Source organism: Oncorhynchus mykiss, chromosome 16, assembly GCF_013265735.2.
Source record: "Oncorhynchus mykiss isolate Arlee chromosome 16, USDA_OmykA_1.1, whole genome shotgun sequence".
Lineage (NCBI taxonomy): Eukaryota > Metazoa > Chordata > Actinopteri > Salmoniformes > Salmonidae > Oncorhynchus > Oncorhynchus mykiss.
Genome location: NC_048580.1, coordinates 52,605,782 through 52,618,577, shown reverse-complemented (window position 1 = coordinate 52,618,577; position 12,796 = coordinate 52,605,782). Strand labels below are relative to the sequence as shown.

The 12,796-nt window shown below is 43.4% G+C and overlaps 1 protein-coding gene across 1 annotated transcript; it reads left to right on the top strand.

Annotated features, from left to right (window-relative positions):
- The first annotated feature begins 521 nt into the window (after nucleotides 1-521).
- LOC110491093 (5-hydroxytryptamine receptor 6-like) lies at nucleotides 522-12,144 on the top strand. The gene is made up of 4 exons (XM_036945784.1): nucleotides 522-1,392; nucleotides 1,480-1,842; nucleotides 8,760-8,894; nucleotides 10,845-12,144. The coding sequence occupies exons 1-4, from the start codon at nucleotides 781-783 to the stop codon at nucleotides 11,196-11,198; spliced, it is 1,464 nt and encodes a 487-aa protein (XP_036801679.1). The 5' UTR covers nucleotides 522-780; the 3' UTR covers nucleotides 11,199-12,144.
- The last annotated feature ends 652 nt before the right edge of the window (nucleotides 12,145-12,796 follow it).

Here is a 12,796-nt window from a genome sequence, read left to right as displayed (position 1 = left end):
GCTCAGACACGCTCCTTCCCCGGGAGCGGAGTGCTCTGGCTGGGAGGTGAGCTGGAGTGGCCGGCACGGGGATTAGCAGGAGGGAACACGACAAAAAACATGATACCTGTAGAGCACTTGTGGCCAGAGCCTTGCTTACAAATGACACCCTCACAGTGGAGTTTGTTCTATTCAACACAAAGACTTGAGATTCACATATCCACAAGGAGTAGCAAATAGACTTCACACAGCTCTCTCTCACACAAACAACCAAACACCAACAGGAGCAATACCATTAACCTTGTGTGTGTGTAGTAAAGAATAACTTGGAGAATTTGTTGTTTTTCCCTCTTCTTGCCATTCCACTCAAGCTGCCTTTGCTCTCACACGTTGTAGCCCACCTCTCAATTTGCCCTCCCCCCAGCGAGTGTCATCATGACACGCAGCTTTGAAACATACAGCCACAGAATTGCTCACTCTGGCTCCAACGCTGAGGAAAGCAGGACTATTGGGCACGACGAAGAGATAGAATCAGTGCCGACACTTCTTATCACAACTGCAACAGGAGCCAATAAGAGGTTTTCACAGAAATTACTGATGGGCCCCTCTGTTAACCCTGTGAAGAATGTGGTGAATGGATTATCAAAACAGGACCGCAGTGGCTTCTCTTTATTCTTCTCAAGTGTCAGGAAATCTTTATCAGCACTAACTAGCACCAGAGGTCACATACATTTTGTGCTTCACAGCAATTGTTGGCATTCGCAGACTGGAAGAGGAACAGGGAAGCTCTCACATTGACCAATGTCAACCACCGCTATGGACAACTCAACCTTACCTGGCTTAGAGGCAGCAACTGCAAGTGGGGATGCTGTTAACCCTTTAGGGAGTTCCAATGGCAGCTTGTCCGAAACCAGTGCCTGGGGCATCAGTGGCAGTGGTCCGTGGCTGTTGGCGTGCATGTTATCCCTCATCATCCTGATGACGGCTTGTGGCAACACTCTGTTGATCGCTCTGGTGTTTGCCCAACGCTCCTTACGCAACACCTCCAACTGTTTCCTGGTGTCTCTCTTCCTGTCTGACCTGATGGTGGCTCTGGTGGTGATGCCGCCGGCAATGCTCAATGTGCTGTACGGGGCCTGGGTGTTGTGGCCGGGCTTCTGCCCCGTGTGGCTCTGCTTCGACGTCATGTGCTGTAGTGCCTCCATTCTCAACCTCTGTGTGATCAGCCTGGACCGCTACCTCCTCATCATCTCGCCGCTGCGCTACAAGCAGAGGATGACCCCTCCTCGGGCCCTGCTTCTGGTGGGAGGGGCCTGGGGTCTGGCCGCCCTCACCTCCTTCTTGCCCATCAAGATGAACTGGCACAGCTTGGGTCATGGGAGTGGCCATTCCCCAATGCACGGGGCTGGCAGTGCCAACGTCAGCACATACCCAGAGCTGAGCTTGTGGTACCACGCCTCCTACTTCCAGCTGTCGCAGTCCGGTGGCCTGTCCTTCCAGTGCTGTCTGCGGGTTACCTTTCCTTTTGCCCTGGTGGCGTCAGTCCTCACCTTCTTCCTACCATCCAGTGCCATCTGCTTCACCTACTGTCAGATTCTCCTGGCGGCGCGGAGACAGGCGAGGCGGGTGGCGGCGCTAAGTCAACCTCCGTACCCGCACCATTCGCCTGAGGAGCCTTCTCACCCTCCGTCACCAGGTGGGGGCGCCGCCGGACATGCTCACCTCGAAGGAGATGACTACAGTCATCAGGAGAACCCTGTGTCACGCCATGTGCCGGTGAGAGCGTGGGGTGGTAGAGGAAATGAAGGGGGATACAATGAGGCTACATCCCAATGCTGTATAATCCGTCCCTGTATGATCAGTGTGTGCCTGGATAGGTTTCCACCATGGTGCCTTCTCTGCCTCTCATGCCCTCTCAGATTAGTTGTCATGAAGGAAAACAAATGTGGGGATTTAGCTAAAATAATTAGGACACAGCCATTGACTTGGGAGATGGATTCAAGAATTTGAGATTACGAAGGTGTTGTGGGCTGATTAGATGTGTGTACACTCCCCTACGTATTTACTTGGACAGTGAAGCTAAAACTTTCAATTTGGGTCTATACTCCAGCATAAAAAAATATAAATATGAGACAACAGTACAGAATGTCACCATTTATGAGTGTTTTCATGCATATCTGTTTTACAGTTTAGAAATGAATACACTTTATGTATCTAATCCCCCACATTTGAAATTCACTTAAAGAGTATTCAATTTAGTCAAAAGTTTAGTGTTTGATCCCATATTACTAGCACACAATGATTACATCAAGCTTGTGACTTTACAAATGTATTGAATGCATTTGCAGTTTGTTTTGGTTGTGTTTCAGATTATGTTCTGCCCAACAGAAATTCATGGTCAATAACAAATCCTCTGAAAGATACAAAGAGGGAGGAGGGACAATGGCGCCTGTTGATGGAGAACTGGTTGATAGAATAAATGGCACAGACATTGCATTGTATTTTTCTAGTCAATGACCTGTGCTACACTCCTGAGATTGAGGGCCTTGGAAAGTGATTCATAACAATGTTATTCCACACTGACTTTTCAATGTTTTCAACAACACTTCACATCTCTTTCAATGTGAGCATTACATCTTGTTAAATGCAAGAGTTAGGCCTACATACCTTTCCTTTTTTCTGAGACTCCTCGACAAATCAGGCCAAAGATGCATCTAAAGTGACATCTTCTTGTCTCTTCTCCTGAAAGCAATGTGGTGGAAGCTATAATTTATTTTCTTTTGCTACTCCAGCTATAAATGTTAGCTTTTGTGTAAGTGCACATTGTTACATAGGTGCTTAAAGCTATTTATACCGGTTTGCTGTTTGTACACAAATAACTTTCTATGCATTAGATTTGTGCTCACCCTGGAAATATTGTTTTAATTCCACATCATTGTTTTAATTCAAGTTCATTTGCAAATCCTTGAAATTGTGCATGCCGCGAACAGGTAAACAGTTTTAGGGCGGCAGGTAGCCTAGAGGTTAAGAGCGTTGTTCTTATCCCCGAGCCAACTAGGTGAAAAATGTGTCGATGTGCCCTTGAGCAAAGTCCTTAACCCTAATTGCTCCTGTAAGTCACTCTGGATAAGAGTGTCTGTAAAATGTTTTAAGAATCATGTAACAATGTGGACCTGTAGCTACCTTGTAAAATTAAATAAATACCTAGGTTTTTGGATACATTGAGATGCAGTCCTTTCCCGTGTCCGAATACCTATACTAGCATACTACATACTAAAACGGCATACTATGTACTCATTGTCGCATAGCCTACTATTTAGCACCTACCGTTTAGTAAAAAGGAGGCGATACAGTATGCCAGAGCCGCAACGCAGTAGCAGCTCCTGAATGGATATGTGGATTTATTTCCAAATTCAGACATGCATCACATTGACCAGCATGATAATATCTCATTTCAAATTTGATTCATTTCTCTAAACTCTGAATAGAATAGAAATTGAGTTATGGGCTCACTCAGGCTGGTTATTTGCAGACTATCACATTCGACCTACACTTTAGCCCATATAATCCATCTATCCTATTTAAAAAAACTCTGAAGACAGAAACATATAATTTGGTTCCATTTCAACAAATGCATTAGTGAAACCAAAGTCCTGTAACATATACATTAAATCAAATAGCCTAGTAGGCACACCAAAACTTTTCAAATGTTCACATCAAAAGGCTATTGCACAGAAAAACCTGGAACCGCTGGACAGAAACATAAACTAAAGCACGGATCAGTGGGACCAAGATCAAAACGACTGCTAAGGCTTGATACATACAGTGCCTTGCGAAAGTATTCGGCCCCCTTGAACTTTGCGACCTTTTGCCACATTTCAGGCTTCAAACATAAAGATATAAAACTGTATTTTTTTTGTGAAGAATCAACAACAAGTGGGACACAATCATGAAGTGGAACGACATTTATTGGATATTTCAAACTTTTTTAACAAATCAAAAACTGAAAAATTGGGCGTGCAAAATTATTCAGCACCCTTAAGTTAATACTTTGTAGCGCCACCTTTTGCTGCGATTACAGCTGTAAGTCGCTTGGGGTATGTCTCTATCAGTTTTGCACATCGAGAGACTGACATTTTTTCCCATTCCTCCTTGCAAAACAGCTCGAGCTCAGTGAGGTTGGATGGAGAGCATTTGTGAACAGCAGTTTTCAGTTCTTTCCACAGATTCTCGATTGGATTCAGGTCTGGACTTTGACTTGGCCATTCTAACACCTGGATATGTTGATTTTTGAACCATTCCATTGTAGATTTTGCTTTATGTTTTGGATCATTGTCTTGTTGGAAGACAAATCTCCGTCCCAGTCTCAGGTCTTTTGCAGACTCCATCAGGTTTTCTTCCGGAATGGTCCTGTATTTGGCTCCATCCATCTTCCCATCAATTTTAACCATCTTCCCTGTCCCTGCTGAAGAAAAGCAGGCCCAAACCATGATGCTGCCACCACCATGTTTGACAGTGGGGATGGTGTGTTCAGCTGTGTTGCTTTTATGCCAAACATAACGTTTTGCATTGTTGCCAAAAAGTTCAATTTTGGTTTCATCTGACCAGAGCACCTTCTTCCACATGTTTGGTGTGTCTCCCAGGTGGCTTGTGGCAAACTTTAAACAACACTTTTTATGGATATCTTTAAGAAATGGCTTTCTTCTTGCCACTCTTCCATAAAGGCCAGATTTGTGCAATATACAACTGATTGTTGTCCTATGGACAGATTTGCAGTGGTCTGATACTCCTTCCATTTCAATATTATCGCTTGCACAGTGCTCCTTGGGATGTTTAAAGCTTGGGAAATATTTTTGTATCCAAATCCGGCTTTAAACTTCTTCACAACAGTATCTCGGACCTGCCTGGTGTGTTCCTTGTTCTTCACGATGCTCTCTGCGCTTTTAACGGACCTCTGAGACTATCACAGTGCAGGTGCATTGATAGGGAGACTTGATTACACACAGGTGGATTGTATTTATCATCATTAGTCATTTAGGTCAACATTGGATCATTCAGAGATCCTCACTGAACTTCTGGAGAGAGTTTGCTGCACTGAAAGTAAAGGGGCTGAATAATTTTGCACGCCCAATTTTTCAGTTTTTGATTTGTTAAAAAAGTTTGAAATATCCAATAAATGTCCTTCCACTTCATGATTGTGTCCCACTTGTTGTTGATTCTTCACAAAAAAATACAGTTTTATATCTTTTTGTTTGAAGCCTGAAATGTGGCAAAAGGTCGCAAAGTTCAAGGGGGCCGAATACTTTCGCAAGGCACTGTAAATGACTGATGTGATTTCAACAACGCAGATACATCCCGAGATCCACGGTGCCGACAAATTCAGAAATTAAAAAATGGTTTAGTATTTACACTGAAAAAATATATAAACGCAACATGCAACAACTTCAAAGATTTTATTGAGTTACAGTTCATATAAGGAAATCAGTCAATTTAAATACATTAATTAGTCCCTTATCTATGGATTTCACATGACTGAGAATACATATATGCATCAGTTGGTCACAGACACTTTTTTTTTTTAATTAGGGGCATGGATCAGAAAACCAGTGACCATGCAGCATGACACATCTCCTTTGCATAAAGTTGGTCAGGCTGTTGATTGTGGCCCTTGGATGTTGTCCCACTCATCTTCAATGGCTGTGCGAAGTTGCTGGATATTGGCGGGAACTGAAACACACTGTCGTACATGTCGATACAGAGCATCCCAAATATGGTCAGTGGGTGACATGTTTGGTGAGTATACAGGCTATGGAAGAACTGGGACATTTTCAGCTTCCAGGAATTGTGTACAGATCCTTGTGACATGAGACTGTGCAATATCATGCTGAAACATGAGGTGATGGCAGCAGATGAATGGCACAACAACGGGCCTCTCGTCACAGTATCTCTATGCATTCAAATTTTCATCGATAAAATGCAATTGTGTTTGTTGTCCGTAGCTTAAGCCTGCCCATACCATAACCCCACCGCCACCATGGGGCACTCTGTTCACACGTTGACATCAGCAAACCACTTGCCCCAACAATGCCATACACGTTGTCTGCCATCTGCCCGGTAAAGTTGAAACCAGGATTCATTCGTGAAGAGCACACTTCACCAGCATGCCAGTGGCCATCGAAGGTGAGTATTTGCCCAAGTCAGTTACGACATTGAACTGCAGTCAGGTCAAGACCATGGTGAGGACGACAAGCAGGCAAATGAGCTTCCCTGAGACGGTTTCTGACAGTTTGTGCAGAAATTCTTTGGTTGTGCAAACCCACAGTTTCATCAACTGTTCTCAGACAATCCCGCAGGTGAAGAAGCCGAATGTGGTCCTGGGCTGACATGGTTACACAGTGGACATTCCTGCAGTCAGCATGCCAATTGTACTCTCCCTCAAAACTCGAGACATCTGTGGCATTGTGTTGCGTGACAAATCCCCAGCACAAGGTGCACCTGTCTAATGATCATGCTCTTTAATCAGCTTTTTGATATGCCACACCTGTCAGGTGGATGGATTATCTTGACAAAGGAGAAATGCTCACGAACAGGAATGTAAACAACCATTTTAGAGAAAAGCTTTTTGTGCATTCCTGGGATCATTTACAGTGGGGAGAACAAGTTTTTGATACACTGCTGATTTTGCAGGTTTTCCTACTTACAAAGCATGTAGAGGTCTGTAATTTTTATCATAGGTACACTTCAACTGTGAGAGACGGAATCTAAAACAAAAATCCAGAAAATCACATTGTATGATTTTTAAGTAATTAATTTGCATTTTATTGCATGACATAAGTATTTGATACATCAGAAAAGCAGAACTTAATATTTGGTACAGAAACCTTTGTTTGCAATTACAGAGATCATACGTTTCCTGTAGTTCTTGACCAGGTTTGCACACACTGCAGCAGGGATTTTGGCCCACTCCTCCATACAGACCTTCTCCAGATCCTTCAGGTTTCGGGGCTGTCACTGGGCAATATGGACTTTCAGCTCCCTCCAAAGATTTTCTATTGGGTTCAGGTCTGGAGACTGGCTAGGCCACTCCAGGACCTTGAGATGCTTCTTACGGAGCTACTCCTTAGTTGCCCTGGCTGTGTGTTTCGGGTCGTTGTCATGCTGGAAGACCCAGCCACGACCCGTCTTCAATGCTCTTACTGAGGGAAGGAGGTTGTTGGCCAAGATCTCGCGATACATTGCCCCATCCTCCCCTCAATACGGTGCAGTCGTCCTGGTGATGTTTCCACCTCTATGCTTCACGGTTGGGATGGTGTTCTTGGGGTTGTACTCATCCTTCTTCTTCCTCCAAACACGGCGAATGGAGTTTAGACCAAAAAGCTCTATTTTTTTCTCATCAGACCACATGACCTTCTCCCATTCGTCCTCTGGATCATCCAGATGGTCATTGGCAAACTTCAGACTGGCCTGGACATGCGCTGGCTTGAGCAGGGGGACCTTGCGTGCACTGCACAATTTTAATCCATGACGGCGTGTGTTACTAATGGTTTTCTTTGAGACTGTGGTCCCATCTCTCTTCAGGTCATTGACCAGGTCCTGCCGTGTAGTTCTGGGCTGATCCCTCACCTTCCTCATGATCATTGATGCCCCACGAGGTGAGATCCCAGACTGAGGATGATTGACAGTCATCTTGAACTTCTTCCATTTTCTAATAATTGCACCAACAGTTGTTACCTTCTCACCAAGCTGCTTGCCTATTGTCCTGTAGCCCATCCCAGCCTTGTGCAGGTCTACAATTTAACCCTGATGTCCTTACACAGCTCTCTGGTCTTGGCCATTGTGGAGAGGTTGGAGTCTGTTTGATTGAGTGTGTGGACAGGTGTCTTTTATACAGGTAACAAGTTCAAACAGGTGCAGTTAATACAGGTAATGAGTGGAGAACAGGAGGGCTTCTTAAAGAAAAACTAACAGGTCTGTGAGAGCCAGAATTCTTACTGGTTGGTAGGTGATCAAATACTTATGTCATGCAATAAAATGCAAATTAATTACTTAAAAATCATACAATGTGATTTACTGGATTTTTGTTTTAGATTCCGTCTCTCACAGTTGAAGTGTACCTATGATAAAAATTATAGACCTCTACATGCTTTGTAAGTAGGAAAACCTGCAAAATCGGCGGTGTATCAATTACTTGTTCTCCCCACTGTGTTTCAGCTCATGAAACATGGGACCAACACTTTACATGTGTTTATATTTTTGTTCAGTGTAGTTTAAAAGAGAACAAACACTTTTCAATGAGAAAACAGAAATCCGCTATTCAGCATCTTCCCAATTAAGCAGCCTAGTTTTTTTGTCAGGCTACTTGAAGACAACCAGGACCTATCACTTGCAGCCAACCTCTTCCAATGCATTGTGGAAAACTGTGCATCAAATTATACTAGATGAAGAACTGAAATGAATAGGCCATCACATAATGGCATTTTAAACCATACTAGATTTTTGAAAATTCTCATTCTATAAAACCTATTTTTGCATACTGAGAATACATTATTGCGTTGTTTCCCGCTATTAGTTGATTTCCGTAGCGCATCTCCATATCTAATTAACCAGCTGTTGTCAAACCGAAATTAGTATGACATCCGGGCATTTAAAGTATATCTGATTTTTGAAATGTCGCACACTATTAAACTATTGCATACTCAAATGGGCTATTTAGGATGCAAGTATAGGTATTCGGACACGGCCCTTGTCTCTGACCGCCCTGTCTGTCCCTCTGTCCTCAGTTGTCGGTGAACAGCGAGCGGCGGCTGGCCCACCGGCAGGGACGGAGGGCAGTGAAGGCCAGTCTGACCCTGGGAGTCCTGCTGGGCCTCTTCTTCAGCGCCTGGCTGCCCTTCTTCATCACCAACATGGCCCAGGTCAGTGGCTCAAACTGTATCGGCCTCTTTATTAAAGAGTGATTTAAACATACTATTACATTAATGTCAAGCATAGAAGAGTATACATGTTCTCCTGAAATCCTAGTGAAATTTCAATTTCCAAACGTTCACATTACCTCCACATTAATAAAGAAATTGGCCTATAAAATGCACAATCGAATCTGGTCATTATTTCTCTTCGATATCAATGATATTGTTTCTTCTTGCAGCGCTTGCAGTAAACTTTGGGATTCAAAGCACATTTCAATCGAGGGCTTTCAAAAAATTATGAGCTCAACACTAGGGGGATCAGCTAGCTGCTCTGAGCGGAGATGAATAGAAATCTATAAATTGGTTGAAGCTTATCTTCTCAGGGTCGAAACTTGCAACCCACATGCACACAGTATATTGTATAGCACATCTGTTATCATTATGTTTGTGTACACCCTCCCTATTCATTGCCAATTATTCCCTGTTTTACAGAACCTGGACCACATCCATTCCGTGTGTGACGCTCCATCTTATGGCAATTAAGTTTGCTTTGTGTGTGCTCTGAGGTTGCCTTATTCCTGTGGGAAAGGTGTCAGCTAGAATAGGGTTTCCCAAACTCAGTTATTTGAACTAACTGTGTAGTGCTAAGAAAATACCAAAACGGGCACCAAAACGGGGAGGGGGTGGGGTCAAGTGGATACTAAGTAGATTGGTTGTATGAATGGAAATGGATGTCGGTCAAGTGGAATAATAAGCAGTAGAAAATTAAAGACAGGAATTTGGCTTGAAAATGTTCCCTTATCTACTGGAACATACTGTATATTTAATGTCCACTCATCCTTCTTGAATTTAGTGCCAAATTCTAGGAGACAGACAAACTTTTTTATTTTACTTTTGCCACAACAAATGTTTATATTGTAATATTATTGTAAGATGTCTCACGTGTAGAGTATATCTTTATTCACAGTGAAAAACTAACGTTTTGGAATCCTATTTCTTTCCATTCAGGTCTGTGGTCTTCATCTGAGCTCCATATTTCATTTGCCTCAGTGACTCGATTGGGTGTTTTTACTGTTCCATCACCCAGCTTTATCATTGCTGAAGTGTTGCCATGTAGTTCAGCATAAAAGCAATGTGTGAAATACAATTGGGGGGGTGGGGCTCATCCCAAGAATGTGTCAATACCATGGTCTTTTTGGGATTGTAGAATTTTAGGGAGAAAAATGATAAGATGCTTGATTAGGTGAAAGAAGCCAAACATAAAATGTACCCCCCTTCACCATTTGCTCATTATCAAAAAACAAGGGGAGCATGTTAATCTGCAGGATTAAGTGTGTGACATAAAAGGATTTAATCTAAATTGGTACTTATCGTTGTCCTGCTTTCAGGCTTTCAATGATCCAGTCATTTCATTTCCCATCTGTGTCCCTCACTTCACTCCTCCAGAATATAGCAGACAGAGGGCTCAAGTGTCTGCCTTCCTTTCACATGCAATGTGGTATGTGAACACCCCCCTCCCTTTTCAGCTTCTCACTCACTGCCTCCCTCATTCATCTTCATAATATAGGACACTCCAACAGCAGTCTTCTCCCTTTCTCTCTGATACGCCATAGTGAGCCAGTCTTTCACCCTTCTATGGGTTATGTCCCTATATGTATAAGCAGTATATATATGTGTATATGTATGTGTATATGTGTGTGTGTGTGTGTGTGTGTATGTATATCTATGTTCTACTTAGGTTCTGTACGCTAATGAAAAGAGCCTTTACAATATTATTTTCTGTTTTATCTCTTACTGGCTACATATTTCCTACAAGAATACTTTTCATTAAAAAAATTGTTTCACAACATCTTCATGCTACGTACATACTGAACACAACCCCGGTGCCTGCCTTTTGCTCTCTCTCCCTCTCTCTCTCTCTCTCTCTCTCTCTCTCTCTCTCTCTCTCTCTCTCGTCAGGCGGTATGTGAGTGTGTTCCCCCGGCGCTCTTTGACGCCATCACCTGGCTGGGCTACTGTAACAGCACCATGAACCCCATCATCTACCCGCTGTTCATGCGTGACTTCAAACGGGCCCTGGGGAGGCTGCTGCCCTGCTGCTCCACCCACTCGCCCCACAGACCCTCACTGGCGCTCTCCCTCTCCCTCCGCAACTCCGGCGAGCCCAACCTGCCCACGGAGCCCCCCTCCCTGGCCTCCGACCCCCCACAGCTCCCCGCCACCGCCACAGACGCCGTCAACCTGTTTGACGACGACCACGCTGGGATTGAGCTGCCCCTGCTGTTGCCCAATCAGGTGGACACGCTGGACTGAAGGGGAGGATGGAGAGTAGAGTGTGAAGAGATGTTACATACTGTAACTTATTACCACCAAGGGGAACTTGGCTGAGGGGAAAGGTTGGAGGAAGGTGTAATGTTAAACTCATCAAAGCAGCACTTGTGGGTGGTAGCAAGATGGAAAAATAATCTAGACTGTGCAATTTAGTGAGCATACAGGGCAGGAGCGGATGAGAGAGAGCTAGGTGCTGAGATTCACTGGGTGACTGCATTAGATGACATCACTGTGATAACAATTATAAAAAATGCCAGGGACTCATTCATGCTGCTTTGTCTTCATATCCACAAAAGTGGGAGGATGGCTATAAATAGTATTGTAATTAAATGTTTTTAATTAACATCCTGCCTACATTAAAATTACATTACTTTAACACACTATACAGTGCATACATTATTCATCACTTATTAGGCTGCCATAGTTAAATACATCTAAAAGCCCTAAGGGGTTCACACGTTCATGATTAGTTCAATTAAGATGTTTTTCACTGGAAGTTGCCATTTGTGTCCACTGATGTCTTCACTGAGTGTTCTGGCACCTGAGTGTGCTGAGAAGCTAAAGGAGGTCTGTCCACAGACAACTGTGATGTTGTTGGTAATTCAAGTTGAGAAGAGGCAGAAGAACTGCAGTTGGTCCTATAACCTCCTATGTTCGCCTGTTTGGTTCCATGTGTTGATGCGTTCTCTCAAACTCGAGATGGGAAGCTGCACCGTTGTCTTTATGGGCGGCATTCCCCTCAGAACTATGTTGCAGGTTACCCTGAACACTATGTTTTCGGAGGAGGAAAAGTGGGCTTTCTGGACATATTTTCAAACCTTCGTAGATGGAAATGAAATATGTATACTGTGGACTTGATGTAATAACTGGACATTATTTGACACTTTATAGATTTCACGTTGTGTAACTGAAGTTTTGTTGTGAATAAAAACACCATGTTGCTAAATTCTGCTTTATATACTGCAGGCGTTGACGGTGACGACAAGGTGATGTGACAGGCAATGGTTTAGTCTATTTGAACTTGACTGGCGCCGCGCACGAGAGTCGGGCACGAGTGAGATTCCGAGATATTTCCCTATTCCTATTTGCTATAGCCTATTTCAATAAATGTTATATACAGAACGCAAGAGAGAACGGTAGGCTAGACAGAGCGGAGAACTCCACCAAAGCAGTGCAAAATGTCCAGTCAGAAAATATTCTTTCTCTCTGTCGAATGCATGGGCCTTATAGCCTAAACCTATTAATTAAAAAATATATATACTCTAACAGTAGTTCCCAAACTTTTTATAGTCCCATATCCCTTCAAACATTCAACCTCCAGCTGTGTACTCCCACTAGCACCAGGGTCAGCGCACTCTCAAATGATGTTTTTTGCCATCATTGTAAGCCTGCCAGCCTGTCGTCACAACCTGGCTCGTGCAAAGTGACAAAGAGCTTTTATAGGACCAGGGCACAAATAATAATAATCAATCATTTTGCACTTTATTTAACCATCTTACTCTTTTTTTTACGTATTTGTTCATCAAAAAAAATTGAGTAAGAGTAAGTACATTAGTGACGCCAACATAAGTTTATGTAAA

What these genes read in the sequence shown, in the direction of transcription:
- LOC110491093 (XM_036945784.1), top strand. Translation starts at nt 781, where the DNA reads ATGTCAACCACCGCTATGGACAACTCAACCTTACCTGGCTTAGAGGCA. An exon ending in TCCGTCCCTGTATGATCAGT is followed by an intron (nt 1,843 to 8,759) that starts GTGTGCCTGGAT and finishes CTCTGTCCTCAG; the next exon opens with TTGTCGGTGAACAGCGAGCG. An exon ending in TCATCACCAACATGGCCCAG is followed by an intron (nt 8,895 to 10,844) that starts GTCAGTGGCTCA and finishes CTCTCTCGTCAG; the next exon opens with GCGGTATGTGAGTGTGTTCC.